The sequence below is a fragment of the Coffea arabica genome, chromosome 10c, assembly GCF_036785885.1.
Source record: "Coffea arabica cultivar ET-39 chromosome 10c, Coffea Arabica ET-39 HiFi, whole genome shotgun sequence".
Classification (NCBI taxonomy): Eukaryota; Viridiplantae; Streptophyta; class Magnoliopsida; order Gentianales; family Rubiaceae; genus Coffea; species Coffea arabica.
The window spans coordinates 2381374-2403297 of record NC_092329.1 but is presented as its reverse complement, the minus strand read 5'-3'; the positions used below and the strand labels follow the sequence as shown (position 1 = coordinate 2403297).

General features: G+C 37.9%; 4 protein-coding genes across 4 annotated transcripts; 1 reads left to right on the top strand and 3 right to left on the bottom strand.

Moving 5' to 3' along the window:
- Window positions 1–1378: 1378 nt before the first annotated feature.
- LOC140015629 (monooxygenase 2-like) lies at window positions 1379–5062 on the bottom strand. Its single transcript, XM_072068355.1, has 7 exons — window positions 4950–5062; window positions 4026–4116; window positions 3730–3876; window positions 3557–3622; window positions 2962–3127; window positions 2544–2775; window positions 1379–2363 (listed from the first exon to the last, which is right to left on the bottom strand). The coding sequence occupies exons 2-7, from the start codon at window positions 4097–4099 to the stop codon at window positions 1804–1806; spliced, it is 1245 nt and encodes a 414-aa protein (XP_071924456.1). The 5' UTR covers window positions 4100–4116; window positions 4950–5062; the 3' UTR covers window positions 1379–1803.
- A 3618-nt stretch (window positions 5063–8680) lies between these two features.
- LOC113715080 (uncharacterized) lies at window positions 8681–12438 on the bottom strand. Its single transcript, XM_027239240.2, has 9 exons — window positions 12300–12438; window positions 11858–11983; window positions 10924–11004; window positions 10740–10828; window positions 10511–10585; window positions 10310–10371; window positions 10157–10225; window positions 9592–9780; window positions 8681–9054 (listed from the first exon to the last, which is right to left on the bottom strand). Exons 2-9 carry the CDS (start codon window positions 11978–11980, stop codon window positions 8966–8968), a joined length of 777 nt encoding a protein of 258 aa, XP_027095041.1. The 5' UTR covers window positions 11981–11983; window positions 12300–12438; the 3' UTR covers window positions 8681–8965.
- Window positions 12439–14232: 1794 nt separating this feature from the next.
- On the bottom strand, window positions 14233–16697 carry LOC113713372 (uncharacterized). The gene is made up of 4 exons (XM_027237091.2): window positions 16017–16697; window positions 15602–15704; window positions 14739–14900; window positions 14233–14601 (listed from the first exon to the last, which is right to left on the bottom strand). The coding sequence occupies exons 1-4, from the start codon at window positions 16286–16288 to the stop codon at window positions 14461–14463; spliced, it is 678 nt and encodes a 225-aa protein (XP_027092892.2). The 5' UTR covers window positions 16289–16697; the 3' UTR covers window positions 14233–14460.
- Window positions 16698–18580: 1883 nt separating this feature from the next.
- On the top strand, window positions 18581–20319 carry LOC113713473 (E3 ubiquitin-protein ligase ATL23-like). The gene has a single exon (XM_027237200.2). The coding sequence runs from the start codon at window positions 19680–19682 to the stop codon at window positions 20088–20090; it is 411 nt and encodes a 136-aa protein (XP_027093001.2). The 5' UTR covers window positions 18581–19679; the 3' UTR covers window positions 20091–20319.
- Window positions 20320–21924: the final 1605 nt, after the last annotated feature.

Sequence of the window (21924 nt, the reverse complement as noted above, 5' to 3'; positions counted from 1 at the left end):
GCTTTGACCTTCCTCTCGGGTTTGAGTTGGGAAAATGGGTCCTGGGGCGGCGAGTATAGAAAAGTAAAAGCAATTCGTATACAGTTAATACTACTAATATATATACTTATATTTGTTTATTTCCCCCGGCCACTTAGGTACTGTATGTTTGTACGATTTTCTACTTGTTTTTAGGTCAACAAGGTACAAAGTTAGCTTTGTTATCAAGTACTCAAGAAACTGATCTAATAGGAAGAGATCTAAATGTGTTTGAGAGAGAGAGAGAGAGTTAAGATTCCATTATCAGTTCGTTTGCGCGGTGGGAAATGAAGAGAAAAGAAAAGAAATAGGTTTTCATACAAGTCCAGAAGAAGTGGACAGAAATTTTTTTAGGACGTTGTGGAATTTATGTTAGGAGAGTTTTACTTCTTTTCCTTTAAATATCCCCTTAAACCCTCAAACAACGCGGTAAATATCTGCTTTAAAAGTAATCAAATTTGAAACCTCTCACTTGCACTCCGTTCCCTTGAATCACGCAATCCATCTCTCCTCCGAGGAACCAAGGTTCTTGCGTCATCATTTGTTGTTTTGGAAAATTATCATTCTACTTTTACACTTCTGTCAATATAGTAAAATGAAGTTGAAATTTGCTCTGAAAGCAAGCGTTAGCATATTATTCTTCCAAAATACAATTACATAATTTACACTACGAACCAACCCAAGGTGCAGAAAGGGAATTTATGGTGTGTTAATTATCTTCTGATTAAATAATTACATTTCAGAAAATAACAGATTTTTTTACCCCGAAAATCAAATTCCTGGATAAAAAAAAAAGGAGTAAAAGAAAGATAATCTATTTAGCATTTTGACTATCCAGGCCCCTCCTCCACGCACACAGTCAATTCAATGGATCCGAGTCCATCCACAGGATTGCACACAAAAAGTTAACTGTCAAGCAGGAGGAAAGATCAGCTAATCCATCCCTATACCAAATCCAATTCCACAAAGGCCCCGGCCCCCTCCCCCCAACGCAACCCAACCCCGACCTTTCTTAACACCAACTGTACATTTGAGGAATGAACGTGAAGATCTGATCTCTAAACCAAGTTACATGTGATGATGAAGCTGCTCCGAGGAGGAAAGAGAACAAAAAAAAGCTTACAATATTCTAAATCAGACTACAGTTTCATATAAAATCCTGGGGTTAGTACTGGCAATGAATGAATCCGATGTCCGTGGCAAAACATTAAACATAGAGACGGGATAGCCGACTTAACGTAATTTTGCAGAACACGAACTCCACCATGCACCAGAAAGAAAATTGACTCGTCCATCTTCCTGCTGACTAGAAAACCAATATGTATTCATTGTGCTGGAGCGAAATCCATTAAAGAAGAACTGATTGTAAGAGGCAGAGGAAATATTTCTTATTTCTTGATGGAAGACTGCATCTACAGTACACACGGAAAACAAATGGAGAAGACATAACAGACAGGGATTGGGGCCTTTCCACTAGATTCTGTCCAGTTCAATCTAGTTGTTGTAATTGTTATAATGTCTAGTATAAAATCTTATAATTTTGATGTAGCTGTGGATTAGTCGTATGAGTTGACATGATTCACATTTACACCAAAATTGTAACATTTTACACTAAATATCATACAATTTCACAACTGGACAGAATTGGACAAAATTTTAACTGGAGAAGCCCCTGATCCTAACAAGCTAGAAGGCCTCTACCAACTTAACTAGAAATAAATTAATACAAGATTATGTCTATTTTTTAAAGACATTCGAGGCAGATGAATGCACTTCAGCTCCATCTCAAGGGATATTAAGTTTTCCACAATCAAAATCAGCCATCCTCAACACAGTGGCACCAGTATATTTTGAGAAGAACCTATCTCTGAAGAAGCGAATCAACTTGTTCTCACTCTCTTGAATCAAGCCAACCATATAGGCAGTAGATATAAGACTAAAGCTTCTCCATCTCCTCTCTTTCGCATAGTTCTCTAGGCCCCTGTTGAATGCTGCAATTTTAACGTCGACGTCATCTCTTTTCTCTTCAAATTTTCTACTCATCATCCCTGGAAAAGATTCTCCGATGCACCTGGCAAGGATACTACAGTCTTCCAATGCTGAAGAACCACCCTGTCCAAGATCTGGGGTCATCGGATGAAGCGCATCACCAACCAAACAAATGCTGCTTTTTGCAAAGTCCCTTATCAAAATATCCCATGGTAGTCTCATTTTTAGCTCAGCACAGGAGATTGATTCGAGCTTAGTTCTTTCGACAATGCCAGACACTTCCTTTGGAACGTTGGCTGTCTTGCTTAATACAAATTCCTTTAATAGAACAGGATTGTCTGACATATTTTCATACCCTGCCATTAAATTTCAAAACGTAAGCAAAAACCATAATGGAGCTATCATGAACTAGATGTGAGATGCGGAACCTGCAAAGTCCTTAGAAATCTCTAGCACATTTAAGAAAAATTAGGCTGACATTGCATGATGTTTAAATAGGTGGTGTTACAGGTTTTTAGGATGCCAGAGTTGCTTACCAGTTGCAGTGGATGGTTTAAAAGTGCAAAACCAATATATGCTTTTGTCATCACAGGGAGCAAATCCAAAGCGAACACCACCTCCAAAATACATATAGAGCTGTGGCTTAAAACCATGGGCAGCCGGAAACTCTACATATCCCCTAATTGCTGATCGCCCAACTCCGATCGGTTTCTTAAAACCTAAGCACTTTGCCACAACTGAATTGACTCCATCGCAGCCAATCAAGACCTAAAAGCAGAAGCATTGTTTAGATCATGATATCCAGAAAATCTTTTGATGATTCAGAAGATAGCTTAACATTTAAAAAATATCACTATCAGGTGACAAAAATCAAATACGCCACCAGCTTAGACATCTATTTTGATGAGGTGCAAAGACAGAATGCTCCCTCCGTGCGAGTAACATGACATTTACCTTAGCCCGGATCACACAGCCATCAGCCAGGTGCACCAACTTTAAATGTCCTGATTTCTCAATTGAAACAACCTTGCAAGAATACCTGATAGTTCCTTCCGGCAGCTCTTTTGCTAAGGTTTCTAGTAAGTCTTTTCTTCTGACACATCGGGCTTCATAATTTCCACTGCATCAAGGCATAAAGCATCCTTAGACAACTAAATTATACCTTTTGAAAGGAAAATCAAGGGATCAAATTTTTTGTCTGAGTTCGTGCACCATCACGACATAACCGAGTAACAAAAAAAAAAAAGTTTCAAACTGTCCAAATTTGACTGAAATTGACTTGAGAAACATAAATTTCAAGCCATTGCCAAACATTACTGGGCTTGGATACAACAAACCATCGCAGATAAGGCTGGAATTAGATTTATGTTTAGCAAAAAGTAGTATGGGACCTATGAACTTTTCCATTAATTTACCTGTTTAGCTTACTCTTACACCAGTAACAACTAAAAAATAACTGCCATAGTTCAAAATGAAGTGGTGCTATCTTACTCTACTTGCATAAACATGAATTAAAAAGAAGTTGCAATGTTGTTCAAGGATAACTCACTATGTACTTTCTTGAAGTATAAGCTCTTCGGTTGGCAGGCCTGTATTTACATCAGCTGTTTGAAACCTGAGATTATAATTAACATGCGGGTCTTGAATTTTGTGATTGATTCCGAAAATTAATCATGTAAGGCAGCCAAAGAAGTCCAACAATACAAGCAATGATTATCTCACCCACGGAATGGCAGAGAACACTGTCTAAGGTGATCTCCAACACCCAGAGCGTCCAGTGACCTCCACGCGTTGGTCCACAGCATAAGAGCAAATCCTGTCGATCTCAAACTCTCTGATGATTCCAAAACTAAGCTGTGCAGTCCATACCTGAAGCAAGGTATAGAAAAACAAAAACAAAAAAAAATTCAAAGGAAGTTCTGCTGTAGAACCAGCCACTCTATGGCCTATGATTGCATCAGAATTGATAATTTCTATAACTTGTGAGACGTTAACAAACAGTGAGAGAGTTTTGTTACCTGAGCAGGCCTAAAGATGCAGCGAGGCCGGAAATCCCAGCACCAACTATCACAATATCCTCATCTATCTCCATTTCAGGTTGAAGAAAAGCTTAACCAAGAAAAGAAAAACCAAAAAGCTTAGCGATTGCGAATGATGAAATGTGGCAAGGGTGAGGAAGGATGTCGGACGAATCAGGTAGACTGGCGGTATATATATATATATATATATATATATATATGTATATGCAGGGCTGAGAAACTATTTAATGATTGAATTAGAAGTAGAGCTGTAAACGAGCCAAATCGAACCGAGTATCCATGTTTGAGCTCTGTTCGATAAGCGATTCAAACAACGTTCATGTTCGTTCGTTAATTTTCGAACTCCAAACCTGTGTTCGTGTTCGACTCGTTAAGCAAAATTCATGTTCGAATTCGAGTTCGTGTTCGGCTTGTTTAACATAAACAAGCCGTTCGCGAACATGTTCGAAATACTCAAATTCAAATTATTTTAAGTCTTAAATATGCCATACAAATCATTAATTATTCAAAAAAATAATTAAAGTATTAAGTAACTAAATTTTATTATTCATTAACTATATAACTAATATTAACATAAAAATAACAAATAAAACCCTCCAAATATAAAAGTCCAGCCATAAAATTAACCCTAAAATTTGCCAAATGATAATTATGTCAATGTTCGCGAACGTTCGTTAAAACTCGCGAATATGCTCGTGTTCTCTCGATTATTAATCGAACAAAAATATTCGTTCGAACTCGATTCGTTTAAGATTTCGAACGAGTCTTTCACGAACACGAACGTGTCGAAACGAACCGAGCTACCAAACAGTTCGATTCGTTTAACAGCTCTAATTAGAAGACAGGATGGGACATGGAAAAAATCGACTGCAGGGTGACATCACGAAGTACGCAAACATTTACCCGGAAATAATTCAAGAGCTTTGACAGGAAGAGGAAGGTAGAAACTGGAGCGGCCAAATGCAAAATGAACTTGCACGCCGCAGCTCAGCCGCCATCTCGGAGAGAGAACGCAAGGAAGCACCTTGACTTGAGTTGCTTACCGTCCCTTTGGGTGTCAGAAGAGTAAAGGGCTACTTATACAGTATGGTATGGTAACCTTGACCATTTTTTTGGTAAAAGACTGACACGATGGAGAACGAAGTGAATGATGTCATGTCAGTCACGAAAATGCAGCGTGTCATTATCCAAACTCATGAAACTGAAGAATCAATATAATATTGAGAAACCTCAGTACCCTCTCACTAGTTACCATGGCTTTTGAGGTGTAATGTGGACTTAGATTTGTAAAGTCAATAGTCAGGTTTCTTGAAGTTGACAAAAAAGACAGAAACTCCGTTACGGGGGGCTTGGGGTCTAGTTAGGTCTTAGCAGCGGGGCACCCTGTGGGGTTTCTATCCCACATCGCTTGGGGGGGTTTGGGTGTTGGGTTTATAAGTCTCCTCAGTACCCTCACTAGTTACCATGGCTTTTGAGGTGTACTGTGGACTTAGGTTTGTAAAGTCAATAGTCAGGTTTCTTGAAGATGACAAAAAAAAATATATATATAATATTGGGAAAAACCTACAAGTCTATCCATCCATTGCCTTTGTTTTCATGCTTTTACTTTCTAAATGTATTTAGTTTTTCACTTTCCGCAATTTGTTCCCACTTATATTGCATGGTGAATTGAAGTGAAAGTCACTTGTCCCAATTCAAAACTCAAAATTCATGCCTTTGTAACTCCCAAATTTTTTTCTTTCTCTACATCTAATTACAAAAATGTATATCTTTCCATAGTTCGAAGAGAAAGTTTCTTTTCTGCTAGACACAAGTTACCATTAAGTCGCGTAAATATCACTCGCTAGCTCCCCAACCGGTTAGCAGGTAAAATCCAAACAAGTCCAAAGCACATGGGGGTTAAGTGGGAGTTTCTAAACAATGAGGAGATTTCGTGCCAATTTCCTTAACCACAAGGGGGTTTTATGTACTTTACCCTTTTTTCTTTCTCTACATCTAATTACAAAAATGTATATCTTTCCATAGTTCGAAGAGAAAGTTTCTTTTCCCTACATGATTCGTGATTTAATGCCTCCCTAGATCCCAAAAATTTTCCCAAAATTTTATTAGTTTACATCAGTTCCTCCATATTGATAAAAAAAATCTTTTATCCTTATTTTAATTATGAAACAATGATGGTTGAGATCTATTGGTGGTTTGAATAATGCAAAAGTCAAATAGAAGATGTAGATGTCGCGAGGTAGGAGATTATAAGAGAAGAACAAATCTTTTGCAGAATTATTCGTGAAATATACTAGGTTTATTTTTAGAAGTGGTTTATTAAAAATAAAATGATTTTGATAAAATAGTAAACTTACTGTGACATCTATTTAAAGATAATTTATAATGACGTGTATATAAGATTTATTTTATATTTTTTAGTATTACATATTTGGAAGATTAAATCAAAAAATCTTCTCACTTTATATGACTGAACTGATGTCTTTAATTTAAATTGCGATTTTGGGTTAGGGACCAAATTGATACTTTCAAAGTATTTCAAAGGACCAAATAGAAACTTTTCCTCCGGAAAAAAAATAGAACTTTTCCAATTTGACTCAATTAAATTGAGATGTTGGAGTTCAAGGGACTAATTGAAGTTTACCAATAGCCAAACTGGGCTAGTTCACTTTATTTTGTAGTCATATTATGTTGGTCCCAGACTTATATTACTGTAGGACAGAGCTCCCGGTTTCTAGTTTGTGAATGTTCCATTTAATACCACGTGTGAATGTTTATTGTGTTGTCTAGAAACTACTACACCATTTTGTTGAAGTATCCCGAGTAAAGCAGGCTTTTTGGCCTTAAAAGACCGTTCCCCTTGTACCTAAACCACTCTCCTAAACTCTCTGTTTTTTTTCATTGAATAGCGCCCTACGTTGCCACTTAACTAGTAAGGGAAAAAAAAAACCTAAAAAATAGAAAATCGTTTTTATCGATAGTAGAAAGAATCCTTTTTCGACGGGAGACTCTTACCTCTAATTCATTTATGTTTCTTGCAAGACACCTCTCAATAAAAGTATTTCCATTTCCTAGACGAGGATAAATTGGAGCGATGTCAAAGTGCACATCCGCCGCCGTCCCCAGCCCCTGGATGGATCGGCATAGGGCCCCCATTTTTCTAAATCCTAGACCTTTCATTTCCCCAGCAAGGCCACGCACATCTTTCACTGAAATTTGAATACGCCAGCCTAAGGCGTTCTTGAAAAATCCAAAAGAACTTTCTTCATCCTTATTTTTCTTCATTTTACACGGATTAAACTATTACTGAAAGCGTTGATTTAAATGTCACACCATCTAAACCTATCTTGTGTGACAAATGCTAGAAACGAATGGATGGCAGAGCGATTTGAGCTCTATAGCTTCTCCCCTGTGATTGGAGTTCAATTCCTACCTCTATCATGATTGTAAATTTTATTACCGCAACTTGACAAGTTCACAAAACAAGCGCACCAGGAGGCATATTCCCCCACGCAATAGTATAGGATAAGAGGCATTCCCCCTCGTAGTAGTATAGGATTTTTGTTTCCCAGATCCCTTCTTGTAATAAAATAGAATTTCAAAAAAATTTTTACAAAAAAGACATATGCTAAATTTTTTGCTTCCCAAGATCCCTCCGTGTAGGGATGTAATCGAGCCGAGTCAAGCTCGAGTAGTGCTATACTCGAGGTCGACTCGACTCATATATCCCTTGACTCAAGCTCGATCGAGTCAAAAAAATTGATACTCGAAACTTGACTCGATGTACTCACTCTAAGCTCGAAACTCGACTCGATAAGGCTCGACTCTTAGTCAAGCCTTATCAAGCCGAGTCTAATCAAGTTTTTTGACTCAACTCGACCAAAAAACTGAGGCATTTTTTAGACATTTTTTCTTTTTAGGTATTTTTATAATTATGTTATTACTTTTTTACCCTTATAAAATTTTATTATAAAGAAGAGTATATTGTAAATTCCGTATAACCTATACCCATAATAGTCATTTTATAATTATAATACATATATATTATTTAAATTATAAATATATTATTTAAATAGCCCGGCTCGACAAGCTACTCGACAAGTCTCGAGCCAAAAATTTGAGACTCGAAACTCGACTCGAACGCCAATCGAGCTACTCGAAACTCGACTCGAACTCAGTCAACCCGAGTTCGAGTCAAGCCGTTGACCGAGCTACTCGCGAGTAGCTCGACTCCCGTGCATCCCTACCTCAGTGTAATAAGGTAGAATTTCAAAAATAAAAAAAAGGCACCTGCTATCTTCCTTTCTTTTTTTAGGTGCAGCAGGAGGCGCTCATTAGTTTTCCGCTTTTTCGAGAACCCTGCTTGTAATAAAATAGAATTTCAAAAATAAAAAAAATATGACAGATCCTATCTTCCTTTTTTTAAAAAAATTTTAATCAGCAAAATTGTGTTTGGGAAGATATTTGCTTTGTTTACTCGCGCGGGAAAAGTTCATGAAATCAATCTACCAATCGAGCAGATACAACACCTAATAGAAGGTCCAACAGACCCGAGTACCATTCATTACTCTTTCTCTAGTACGAACCAGATTAGCACTGATTACTAGCACCGGAAAAGATCACAAGTCTTAAAATAAGGGGAAAAAAAAAACACTTTCATCGTAATAACAATAAAAGAATGTGCTGCTCACTAAGCAAGTTACATTTAATAAAGCACCTAATCTACCATAAGGAGAAAAGAAAACAAAAAGGCTTTACCACTTTATGGCAGTCACAATATTCTAAATTAGACTAAACTTACAGATCAAATCCTAATGTTAATACTAGAAATGAATTTGAAAAAGCAAGACATAGAGTTGGAGCAGGCATCCATAAGTGCAGAAAACATAATCTCCATAATGCACCCTTATCTCCACCAATTAAGCACCTCCAGCAGCCACATGGACTGGTCCATTAGATTTGATTCCACGGCCCCTCCCACGAGCTCCCCCTCTTCCACGGCCGCGACCTGCAACACAGAACCACCAGGTTACTTAGAAAGGTAGAAAATCATGGCTGGAAAGTCAAAAGCAAGATATCCCACCAAATGAATTTGTCAATGTATTGAACCACCAGAGTATACAAGGATTTCCTTTACGCCTAATAAATTAATTGATTCCTATTCTACCCAGTATTTTCACAAAATAGCAATTAAGTTTTATCCAATGCAAGATATCACACAGTAGATCTAACAAAACATTGGGGGACTTTGGAGCTTTCATTTTTTCCTTTTTTGTGTGTGTGGGGTTTTTTTTGGGGGGGGAGGGGAGATGGTACAACTGCATGTATGCAATTTGTAGACCAGAATCTAGATACCAAAACAGTGTGCAAAGACAATCAACTTTGATATCACGTTCAAGCAACATTTCGGGTTATTTAATGTCACCAAACATGTATAAACCAATTGAGGTTAGGCTGCTCAGACAATTAACCAGATTAAAACCAAAAAGGTGCCAGAAATTCCCGCAGGAACAGACACTCTCAGGTACCAAAAACAGTTGTGTACCTCGACCCTGAGGAGGTGCTTCTTGATTGTAGCCTCCAGTATCTTCTAGCGTATCCACCAGGGGGCCATTATACCCTCCTCTTCCACGGCCACGGAAGTTACGACCTCTGCCCCGACCCCTACCCCTTCCATAACCACGATTATGGTCCCAGCCTCCATCTTCATATTCGGCTGACACAAAACCATTCCCTGAAATTAAAAATCACCACTATGTCAGAAATGTGAAGTATCAGCACTCTGACACGATTTTGAAAATAAAAATAAAAATTTGCAAAATAATTTTTTTTTAACTTTTTACAAAAATAAAAGAAAAAAAAATTTCAAAGAGCCTACAATGGGACTTAACAAAGGCGATGAATTTAGATCCACTAGAGTTTTTAAAGAAAAGGTTTTTGAAAAATTTAGAATTGCCACTCGATATTCAGTTAGGTGTTTCAAGTTACTTAAATTGAGAATTTTTTGACACAATTGGATACTCCATGCTGAATCTACACTAATATAACTTGAATTTAGAAATCCTTTGAACTGCATTTTGTCAAGCACAACATAAATAATGTGATTATACCAGAAATGCCTCTGAACCTTCCCCTCCCTCTACCGCCACGGCCTCTTCCTCGACCATTAGGTGACCCCTCTGCATGACCAGCCCAAGTTAAAATTGAAAGTTATGCCCAACAAGTGAAAGAGACAAAATCTGAAACTTAAACTAAGAGCCTACCTCCATCATACTCTATATCTGTAGAGACCTTGACTTGGTCAGCTGGTATTGGTGGTTGGTAACTGCAACACAAAGCAATAAACAGTTGATACAATTTTTTTATATTTAACACTGTTCATATGTCAAAGTTTCGCAACCAGTCGTAATGATGTAGACAGATGCAACAGTGCAAATTAAACAAAAAGAACTAAACTAACTCACCCCAGCGATGATGTATCCAGCTCTTTTTTTGAGAGAGTAATCGTGATCATTGAAACATGCCTTGTAGTTTGTAGACTAGAACCACCAAAAAAAAAACCCTTATCACTAATAGGGACTTTAAAATCATTCCAGGCAATTTGTTAAGCAGAAGATTTACAAATTATGTTCTTATCATTCAAGTCTCTACATGCCAATTTCCCATCCAAAATAAGTAGGAAAAGGTTCTTACGGAAGAAGGCCTTCCTCTAGAGGCTCCCATGTATCATTTATATCTGTCGAGGTAATTGAAGTAATTTGGTGAAGACCAACAATTCTCCTCTGCAGCACAAATAACAAAACAGCATCCATATACTGTGAGATATAATACTAAAAGGTGAAAGAAAAAAACTAAGAGAAGCATAAACTAGCAAAACCTTAATCAACTCCACAATTGTCACAGTCTTGTTGATGGCTCTACCCATTGCCTTGAACACAATTTCCTCAGAGCCTTTTTCCTACATAACGTTGCATTAATCGATCAAGAAGGTGACTCAGATGAATTCAATTGGATAAACTCTACTATGCAGGTCATAAAAAGATGCAAAATCAACTTTAAGCACAACTCTGTTGATATTTACAACCACGAAAACAAGTTTTTTTTCCGCCAAAAGTCCCTTGTATTGATAACTTATCCAACAGAAGAAATGTTCATTAGATTATTTTCTTGATGAAGAATTGAACTGGAGATAACAGAAACCACATTCTACCACCCTCTACCAGGTATTTCATAATTAATGTGACAATTGACCATTGACAGACATGACATGAATGTAGTATACTGACCACTAGAATAAAAGAAAGGCCTATCAGCATTGCCATACAAAAACCGTAGACAATTTACTTCAGCCGAAGGGAAAGTATTCCACACAAATCAACAACCAAATACAATTCCAAGAGATTAAACAAAGAAGAGAGTTGCACCTAAAAACTACAAACACAAATGTATAGAGGATACACATTTATAGATCTCACAAGCAAATACTTACAAACAGATGCATTATGCTACAATACTAGAAAGGGTATTCAATTACCCACAGCAACAGTATACCCAAAATCAATGCGTTTTTTATCCTCCTAATCCAATAAAATTATCTTTGTTCAAAATTGCTACCTTTCAAAATTCTAAAATTGCTATTCTCATGAACAAGAGATCCAATTACTAGAAATTTAAAAAATGGTTAAAAGAACACGTTCACCACTCAACGAAAACATCAATTCAGGTAAAATTTCAACGGTTAATCATGAAAAAGGTAAAAGCTATTTATACAGCCAAATCAAACAAAAAAATTCATAAACAGAAATATCAACCTGAAGCAGACTCATGGCATAAGTGATGTAGCTCCGCATCCTGCCCTGACTTGTTATGCGAATCTCATTCTCGTCAATTGGCGTCTCCGCCTTTGGCTTCTCCACCTTTCTATACCGATCCATGCCCTACCACCACAAACAAAACAACCAACATATATTAAAAAAATAAAAACTCATTAAAGCTACAAAGAAACAAAAACATATGTTAAATATCTGTAAACGAAAGAAAAAACATTCTATTCCAATGCAATTAATGGCAAAAAAATAAAGAACCTCGCGGGAAAAAAACTTCAGCTAAAAGAAATATAACATAACAAATGAATAACAAGGGCTGGCGTTCGTGACGCTAGGGTTTGGTGGAACGAGAGATTGCAAATCTGAGATAATATTATTATTATTACAAACAACATAAGATCTGATTTAAAAAAAAGTAGCAAGGTACCTTATTTGGGGGAGTGAATTGTTGAATAAAAGGGAAGGGGATAAGATAGGACTATAGTTTTTCGCTCCACGAACTGAGCCCTCTTCTCTGGCTTCGATTCTGCCTTTACGCCCTGACTTCTTCGCTCTGGATTTGAAGGTTTATATAGCGCTGGTTAGGTGAGCTGCCCTAATTTTGGTGGAACCGGTCCAGCCAGTCACCTTTTTTCTTATCCTTGTTTCATAAGGCGGGTTAGGTTTTTTTTATTATTAGTATTTTATTTTTCTATTTATTGTAAGAAATAGAAATTTTGGTGCTGGGGCTGCACGGTGTACAGAAAGTAGCGAGCTTGGCCCCTCCTTACATTAGACGGCGGAAGCGAGGCTATTCACATATTCTTATCCAAAGCAAGACGATAGAATAAGGCAAATGCAATTGCCACAATTCAAATTTTAATGTCAACAAAGAATCTGCTCAGAGTTTTCAAATTTTATCTATGTATTGTAGATACAAACACACGTCAACAAACAATTTTGCTAAAAGTTTTCAAAATTTATCTATGTATCGTGTATACAGACTCACATAAATATTATTTATATATGTCTATATGAATAGTGTGGTAAAAATTAATTCTAATCATACCACCATATAAAAAGTTTGTAATGATTATTACTATGACAAGTGTCTCTTTTGTTTTTTTATAAAGGGAGAATTTTTATTACTCAAATCATCAAAAGACGTCCGCCGCCAATGATTTGACAACAGAAGAAAAGTAACTCTAAATAAATTCAAAACTATTGGAGCTTTTGGTGTAGAATAGCTAATGTAGCAAGTGTCTTAATGATTGTTAAAAACAAAATTTTTTGAATTAATATTATTAAATAATCTTCAGATGATTTGAAAAAAAAAACACACGTTGTTTTACACACTATATATAATTCATAGATTTCGAGTCTCAAGACTATTTATTTGAACTTGAAATTATCTTTAACTACAATCTATCGAAAAGAGAATAAAAAGAAATTAGCCTCAGATGGCAACGAAACGCCCCAGCGTTGTTTAAATTTTGTTACTCATTTTTATAGTGAAATAAATCTTGAGAATTTGGATATTCCTCAAAATAAATCTAGAAAATAGAGAGCATTAATATAATTTGGACAATCCTGAATCGGAATCTAAACCGGGTAGTCCGGTTCCAGTTTGCATACAGTGGAGATGATAACGTCATCCAGAGCAGGACCATCCGTTGTCTGTTTATTGTTTATTTTTGTTTGTTCCGTCAATTATAATGTGAATCAGGGGATGATCTGCGGAAGCGGATAAAGTTTTGCCCAAATGATTGAAAGATCGAAAGGTATAATCACGTTACTGTACTTGTCATGCTTCTTCTTCCTTAGATTACTATAATGAGATGGTAGTGTTCCTATACTTCAGGTAAAGTTGTTGTTGCTTTATGCTCCAGCACTCCAAGTGCCCCTACAATCAGCCAAGTATTCGGGACTCTGTTTCCCCTTAAAAAAAAAAAAAAAAAAGTCTTTAGTTTGCAAAAAAATGTGGCAAGGCTCATGCTTAGCACTCGTAAAGAGTGTCGAATTCGAGCAGAAAAATCATGATGTTGTATGCACCGTGCCCGTTGGATTGTTATTTTCTGAAATTTTTATCAAATATATACTGTAAGGATAACGATCACGAAAAATGTAAAATTCTTTTAAAAAAAAATTATTGTAATCCAAACAAGGTAGTTGTTTTACATGATTTAAGCAAATTGATTAGAAAAGCAATAGCTTTGTTTCGTTTTGATAACTTTCCTCCCAAAATTGATGTCGAAGCATATCTTTGGTCTCGAATTTCAATGTCATGATAAAATCAATGGAAGATACCAAGGAAAAGGGGGTTTTATTTTTATTTTTTTTATACAGCGTTTCCGTCATATCGAGTGGATGCTAAAGAGAAATAAAAAAGAGTGAACCTGATTGACTTTTGGAGAATGGGGTATCTTCCCTCTGACCATTACAAAACGTTATACTGCAACTGCAGCTTTTACTTTTTATTGGCCATATACATATAGCACAGCGAATCAGAGACTTCCATAAATAAACAAAAGCTTGAAACCAAAAGTTCAGCTCTAGAACTTTAGGATCAAAGTTTACAATCTTATCTGCCCTTCCAGAGTAGCTCATCCTCAGTGGCTACCCTGCTTATTAACGAGCGGATCAAGGATGCGCAGCCATCCATTGTAGTCAAGAGCCGAACCAGCATCAGGCAAGGGAAATCCATTTACGAAGAAAGTAGGTGTGGCGTAAACTCCTCGTAAGCCACCATACTGCATAACAAGGGAAGCCAGTAAAATTAGTGTGCAAATGCCAAATGGAAGGACAGGGCAAAGAATGAGACACTTCAGGAGAATTGTGCTCCAGCTGTATGCATATTTTCTCACGTTCTGAGTACTCTTTTCCTTACCTTGAAGGAAATTCTTGTCGCGTGATCAGAGTTAACATCCCTAAAGCCACCAAAAATTTCAGGAGAATACGACCTCCCAACTGTGTCAACTACAAACTTTGCGATTTCCTCTTGCACAAATGCTCTGGTTAAGTTGGACGTTGCTCTGCCGTAAAACTTCTCCTGTTCATAAGCCAAGAAATGTAAACATGTCGACATAAAGCAACCACAAACTGACAAGCCTAATCCAGATGTTCATTCCAATATTGGTGCGAGGAATCATCAATATATTCAGAATCGGCCTTAATTCTATAATGAAAAGATTTCTTGGCTATTTCCATTATGGGTAGTGAAATTTACACGCATGAAATCTTGATGTCTTTTGCATATGAAGTTTAGAGCTATTAATGTGCAGAGTCAGAGTCATACACCGCAAATTGCTGTGATTGAACAATTGAACCACCAAGCTCCCTTAAGAGATCAATTTAAGATCACATTAAGTGAAAGCAAAGTTTGAAGGGCCAAATCACGGCGTGTAAGGTAAACATGCAAGTACTAGCATCTACTCGTAAGTATAATACTATATAATTGACAGACATATAAACTGCACATATTTGTACTGTTAACAGAAAACAAATGCTTCTAAATCTTCAAAAGATTGTTGAAGATCAGAACCATGGAAAGAGAAATGATAACAAAGAAACTCAAAACAAACTGGTTATAAGTGTAATTCGTGAAATGTAGACATCAGTAGGAATTTAAACCAGATCAGAATTTGGTCGGGAAAGCAAGCATAACTTCTGAAGAAAATTGCTGAACAGTTTGACTCTATCTGTTGTGTACAACAAGAGAATATTTATTTCTAAAGCTAAAAGCACCCTCACCTGCTGCCCAAAGAATGCCTCCAGCAAATGGTATGTTACTGAAACATTCAACTTATCAACGATATGTAAGGCACGGGAAGCTAGAAATGCATTGTCATGGTAGCTGCGATGTTCAAAAGGAAATTTCTGAGCTCATGAATCAATATTCGGTGCTTTCTAATTATTACTACTAATACAAGATTGGGAAGAGCCAACAACCCGTGACCAAAGAAGGATTGATCACAAGGAAAAAGGCAACTTGTAGGGCCATAGATTTTACAAGAACTATTGCAGGAGTACATGAAGGTAAAAATCAAAGACTACAGTTCTTTTGATTGTCCCAGATGCGATATAACAACCTTCCAGAGGTAAAATCGGGAATAAATCTGAAAAGATGTTGGAGAAAAAAAAAAGCAAAAAAAGAATTTGAACATACGGTAAAGGGAAGGTGTGAACAACCAGAGCAATGCTAGAGCCGTAATTCTGGATGGCTTCTTTGAGAGGTTTCCATGAGTCCCTGCTATCTGGGCACACTGGGTCAAAAAACGCCTCGATCACAACAGAGTCAGGATTGGGGGCTCGATTGTGGTACCAGAAACCATCAGGCTTTGGGGGGATTGAAACCTGAGCCTTAGCGCAGCCAATATAAATCAAGAAACAAAACAGCAGAAACGGAGGCTTGAAAATCAAGTGGTTTTGAAGCTGCATGTTTGACTCCAAAGTCTACGACTCAGGAGTAGACTCTGTAGTGCACCTTTTTTGGTCTTTGGGCAGCCTTTGGATTGCTGGAGGAGGCGTAAAGGAATTTATAGTGGCATAAGAGCAGCGGTAGAGACGAGAGAGTAGCGACAAAGGCGAAGAGAGCTGAGAATCTTGGTGCTGGTTCGCGAGGGCTTAAACGCAAAGTAAAAGAGAGTGCCACGGTCCAAGACGCTAGAATTACTGCGAAAGATTTTGCAATGCCGGACTTGCTGCCTCTACCTACTTGGCGGTATCCGTTTACAAATCACAGGATTAACTTTAGTTTAGCCAGAAGTCAGTCCGTCGCGATGCATCCCATACCCATCGTCGACCCTCTCTTATGTTTTCCTGGCGAGCATGCTGGGTTTGATTAAAGTTTGGCATCAGCACCAAATTCCTTTTCCCACTGGATTCCTTTGTTGTTTCTGATTGGTTCTTTCATTTGGGTCAAGATTAGATAACCATTTTATTCCTTTGTTGTTTCTGATTGGTTCTTTCATTTGGGTCAAGATTAGACAAGCATTTTATTCCACTTGATGGCGTGGCCCTTTACAAATGCTACAGCGAAGAGTAGTGTGTCCAACCATTGGCCCGGTGGCCACCAGGGAAGGGGCTTAAGTCCTCATTGGGCTGTAGGTGAGGGTTCAAACCTCATTTGCAGAGAAAAAAAAATCTAAGGATTGTGTCGTAACATTCCTTTGGTCTAGTTAGATCTGTATACCCACTAACCCCTGGCTCCCCCTCCCCCCTAGATTAGGATAGAGTAGGTCATACAAATGTATCGTTGCTGACAAAAAAGAAAAAGAAAAAAAAAGAGTAGTGTGTCCAAAATAAGTAAGGGGAACTGCAGCAAAAATTTTTTAAAAAATTGCCTATTTTCTTTTTTTCTTTTTGGTTTTATTTGGGGTGGGGGTTGAGTCATGAGTGTTGATTGTGTAATAAACATTTTATAGAATTAGACTAGTGTTGCTGCTCCTGCAGTTAATTTTGGTAGAGTGAAAAGTATTTTTTTTTATATAAAGTACGTACAACAACATGAAAAAAAAAATTTGTTTTAAACAATTAAGAGCCTATTCTATCCATAATCAGCTATTTAAAGCACAAATTTGGTTGAGTTATCTCCAGATCAGTACACATTCACTTACCAATTAAATGTCATAAAAATTAAGATCTCCTATTAAATAAACTTGATTCCCATGTTTAATGTTCTCTTCGTGTCTAGGATTGCCCTCATCCAATTGATGTTCTGGCTATTTTAAGCCCCCGCAATATGATGTACTAGTAAAACAAGCTGAGCCTCCACAGTTACTAAATTGTAGCAAAATTGCCTTTGATCTTATGGGGATGACGACTCAGACTTTTTAAATATGCAATAGACAAGTTAGTCTTCCCTAACACCAAATTTTTTTTTTCAAAAAAAAAAAAAGAAAAAAGAAGCCGTGAGCAGCAATCTGTAGCTGGGCTCCGTTGGATCTGGGCTAAAGCTTGTTATTTTATTCTGCTGCAGCCTGCATGCTGGGCTGGGCTAACATTCTTTTGCATTTTACATGCGCTCATGGGTTCAGGCAGCGTAAAGTCTCGGCATAGGCCCAGTTCAAAGCTTCATCTTTGCACATTCTCAAGTTTCTCAAGACTTGATTTGGTAAGGTGGGAACATTAATCAAGTAACTGGGAGATCTTCCATTCGATTCTCAACTCAAGTCATTCATTTTCTTCGCAAATCTCCCTTCAAACCCAAGAAATAATTCTTAAGTTCCAAAGAGAGAGAGCATATTCTATTTAATAACAAAGAGAGAAGCGATATAGTGCATGAAAGGCTTTTGCACACGTCGGGAAGGTATTGTATTCCCTAATCTTTTTTTATTTTTTTCTCCCTTTTAAGTGCTCCCCATCCATCAGCAATCAAAACTGTTACATATATATTCTTCTAAGAATAATAATAATAAATCACACTACTCAACCAGTGCTTAGAAACGTCCAGAAAACAACGTACAAATCCCTACTTCGGATAAGGGCTGGATGTTTAGAGAGGAGTCCAGCTACAACCAAAAATTATCCGAATTGGGGAGGCATCAGCCTATCACTGGCTCCAGTCTACAATAAGTTAGTGAAATTATCCCATCCAGTTTTAATGATAAACCTACCACTGTACTGGTTGGATGTTGACTCCGATGCCATCCATCAAAAGGGGAAGAAAATTAATAATAATAATAATATCTCCAATCAATAAAGAGGCCTGCCTGCTTGCCAATCAAATTCAAAGATAAAAATGAAACGAGAAAGAGAGCGCCACGCCCATACCAATACCATACATGGCTTGTAAAAATTCTACTACTAGCAAAGCACCAGAACAACTTACCAACCCAAGCAGAAGAAGAAGCCACAGCGGGCAGCAAGAATAACAGAGCCTGGTCCGGAAGCAAGGAGCCCACACCAAAAACCACCGCCAGAGGACAAAAGTACTCGACTACTGCGGACTGCCCGCAGCCCACAGGACAGAAGGCAGAGACTTCCAGAAAGAAATTAGCCTCCCTAGTGAGGACAGACTTGGGTTTTGCTCATGCATACAGCTCGAGAAACGGCAAAAGGAGCCATGCATGATGATGCGATCATCATCATGGTCAGGTGTCCAGAAGACAGTAAATGAGTTCATCCCTCTCAAAGTGTGCTGAACAACTAAGCAGAAACAGCGCATTTGCCAATGTTCCACAACAAAACGCAACAGATGTAAGGCGGCCCTTGGAAAGTCGTCTCTCTTAAATACCACTTCTAGTAGTCTATTGCTATAGTAGTCTCGACTCGAGAGACCAGCCACCCACCTCTCGCATCGCATCTCATGTGGATGTTTTCTCATTCACTCGAATCAAATCAGTTTCTTCCTTCTCCCCTTTTCTTAAATATCAAGAAACGCGTCAGCATATTCCGAATCCCGCAAAAACCATTTCTGTTTGGTTTATTTGCATTCCCAAAGCGGCCGTTTCTAACCTGATATTAATACACGTCATTTCCTGCGCCTCACAGCTCACCCACCCCTATTCTCTCGTTTCCCAGCGCAGCCTCATCACTCTTCTCACTCCCCCGAGACTCCAGAGAAATATGAGTAGATTCCATCTAAGATTCCATCCACCCCAGACATCTCTGTAATGTATTTCCCTTCCCACCCCGTCCTTCCGCATTTTCTCACTCTCTTTCCTTTCACTATGGTTTCCATTTTTTTTCATCACTCTCTCAATCAATCGCTTCTTAAAATTTTTATTACTGATCCCGCTTAAACGTTCCACCACTATTTACATATAGATAGATACAAAGACATAGTAGTATTATTTTCAAGAGAAGAAAGAGAGAGAGAAACAAAAGAATGTTGGTTTCGGTGTTTCTTGCCCTGTTTTTACCATGCGCTGGCATGAGCGTGGTTTTCTTGGTGTACATATGCCTGCTATGGTATGCTGCCAGCAACAACAGCAACTACAGCTCCAATAACCAGCAGTTGCAGTCTCCGGTGAAGCCGCCAAAAGGGAATGGCCTTTCCGCCTCCGACCTTGAAAAGCTCCCCAAAACTACCGGGAAAGATTTGGTTTTGGGAGCAGAATGCGCTGTGTGTTTGGATGATATAGAGGGTGATGAGCCGGCTAGACTGATCCCCGGGTGCAACCATGGTTTTCATCTGCAGTGTGCGGATACCTGGCTCTCTAAGCACTCTGTTTGCCCCGTTTGTAGAGCTAAACTTCAGCCGGAGCTATTTGATCCTCCTGAAACCAACCCTTGCTAAAATTTCCCAAGAGCAGATTAATACCGCTGCATGCTGCTCCTGCCTCTCTCGAGATGTCTTTCTAGCTATCCATTTTTCTTTTCTTTTCTTTTCTTTTTTTTGGGCCTTCGATTCAATGTACATTTTTTTTAACAGCATTTCTTTTGGTTGTTCGCTTTGTCTTTAGGTATTTAGATGAATTTGCAATGGGTGCCGAGAGCAGAAATTAATGGATTGAATATTTATTTTCCTTGGTTGGTTTGTATTCTCCGTTTATCCATCTTCATGGCTAAATCCACCGCCGTAGCAGGCAAAAAAAAAAAAAAAAAAAAAGGAAGAAGAAGAAGAACATGGAAGATAGAGAAGTTGCGTTCTCGAGTCTTCAATCATGGAGGAAGGTTTGGTAGATGGATGATGGGCACGATAACTTAATGCGCTACCTGCAAATGCGGTAACTTGCCAGCAAGTTAAGTTAATTCCGGGGGGGTCACAACATCACAGAATCACACATGACCTACTCTATCTATCATGAGGCTGCTCTATCGTACTGTTGTTTTCTTGTCTTCTGGTAGATGAAAAATTGGTTCGATTGTTTGACTCCGGTCTCTGATATATCAACACGTATGACAGTAAGATTTTAAATATATTAATTTTTTTTTAATGAAAAGGTGATCTGCTCTTATTGACCGTGGAGCTGTATAAATTATAATCGATGTCTACAAATAAAACATAAAAGCATCCTCCCACCCCATCTAGTTTAGCAATCAAACAAAAAGCACGGAACGTAAAAACGTCATCCCATCTGCTTTCACAATCGAGTAAAAGCATTAGAGCTCCTGTAGAGCAGACAAAATGATGAGACAATTAAATCTGAGAAACCTAAAAGATTAACATACTATTATAAAGGAGATATATACATTTTTAGGTTATTTTTGGGAGACAATAATATATTATCATCATCGGTGGAGAGAACATCGTTTCGGCTCCTTGCCCCACAATAATCAATCAAAGTAGTACTGTACTAGTACTGGTACGAGCACCTTTTTTTGCTTTGGATTTGTGTATTGAGAGTCAATTAACGTGAATTAGGCAACTTGCAATTAACGATAATGTGCCCTACAGCTTCGCAGCCCTTGACCCCTACATAGTCTACTGTACCGCGCAACTTCAATGATCAATGATGCGGGGTAGCCGTGTGTCTAAAAGTGACTTCTCTTCTCCCACACACATACACAAAAAAAAAAAAAACAAGCAATATAGTATTCCTTCCTGCTCTTTGCCTTTCTTTGTAAGCAAGATAACGCTGCAAAGTTAGTGGGATGATTTGAAATTCTTTGCGTGGATGGAGTGGAGTTGATTCAAACCAACCGCAGAACGTAAAAAGGTTGGAATAGATTAACACCATGATTCGCCTAATGGGGAAAACTTGTCTCGCTCCTAAACCCCCGTTCTCATTTTAATAATCCGATGGTTATGATGAGCTTTACTTACTAGTAGTTTATACTATACTACTGCTAGTGCTGTTCTTGATTTTTGACCTCACCATTCGCAAGTTATTAGTATTCAAATTAGAAAGGATAAGAACGGAATTAATTAACACATAGCTGCTGACGATGACCAAATTCTGCTTCCATACCATAGAATGACGCCCGGCTGGCCGGCCGGTCTAGGTTTTCTCGGTAATACTCCCTCCGTCCCATATATATTTTGGTCATGTTTAGGGATATGTACTTTTTATGTATGGTACATTCTATCAAAAAAAATTTCCTTTCGTTTCATTTTTGCCCTTAATCATGTGCTGGTCAAAATAAAAAGTAAAAAACAATCCCATCACATTTATCTTTAATCTTTGTGT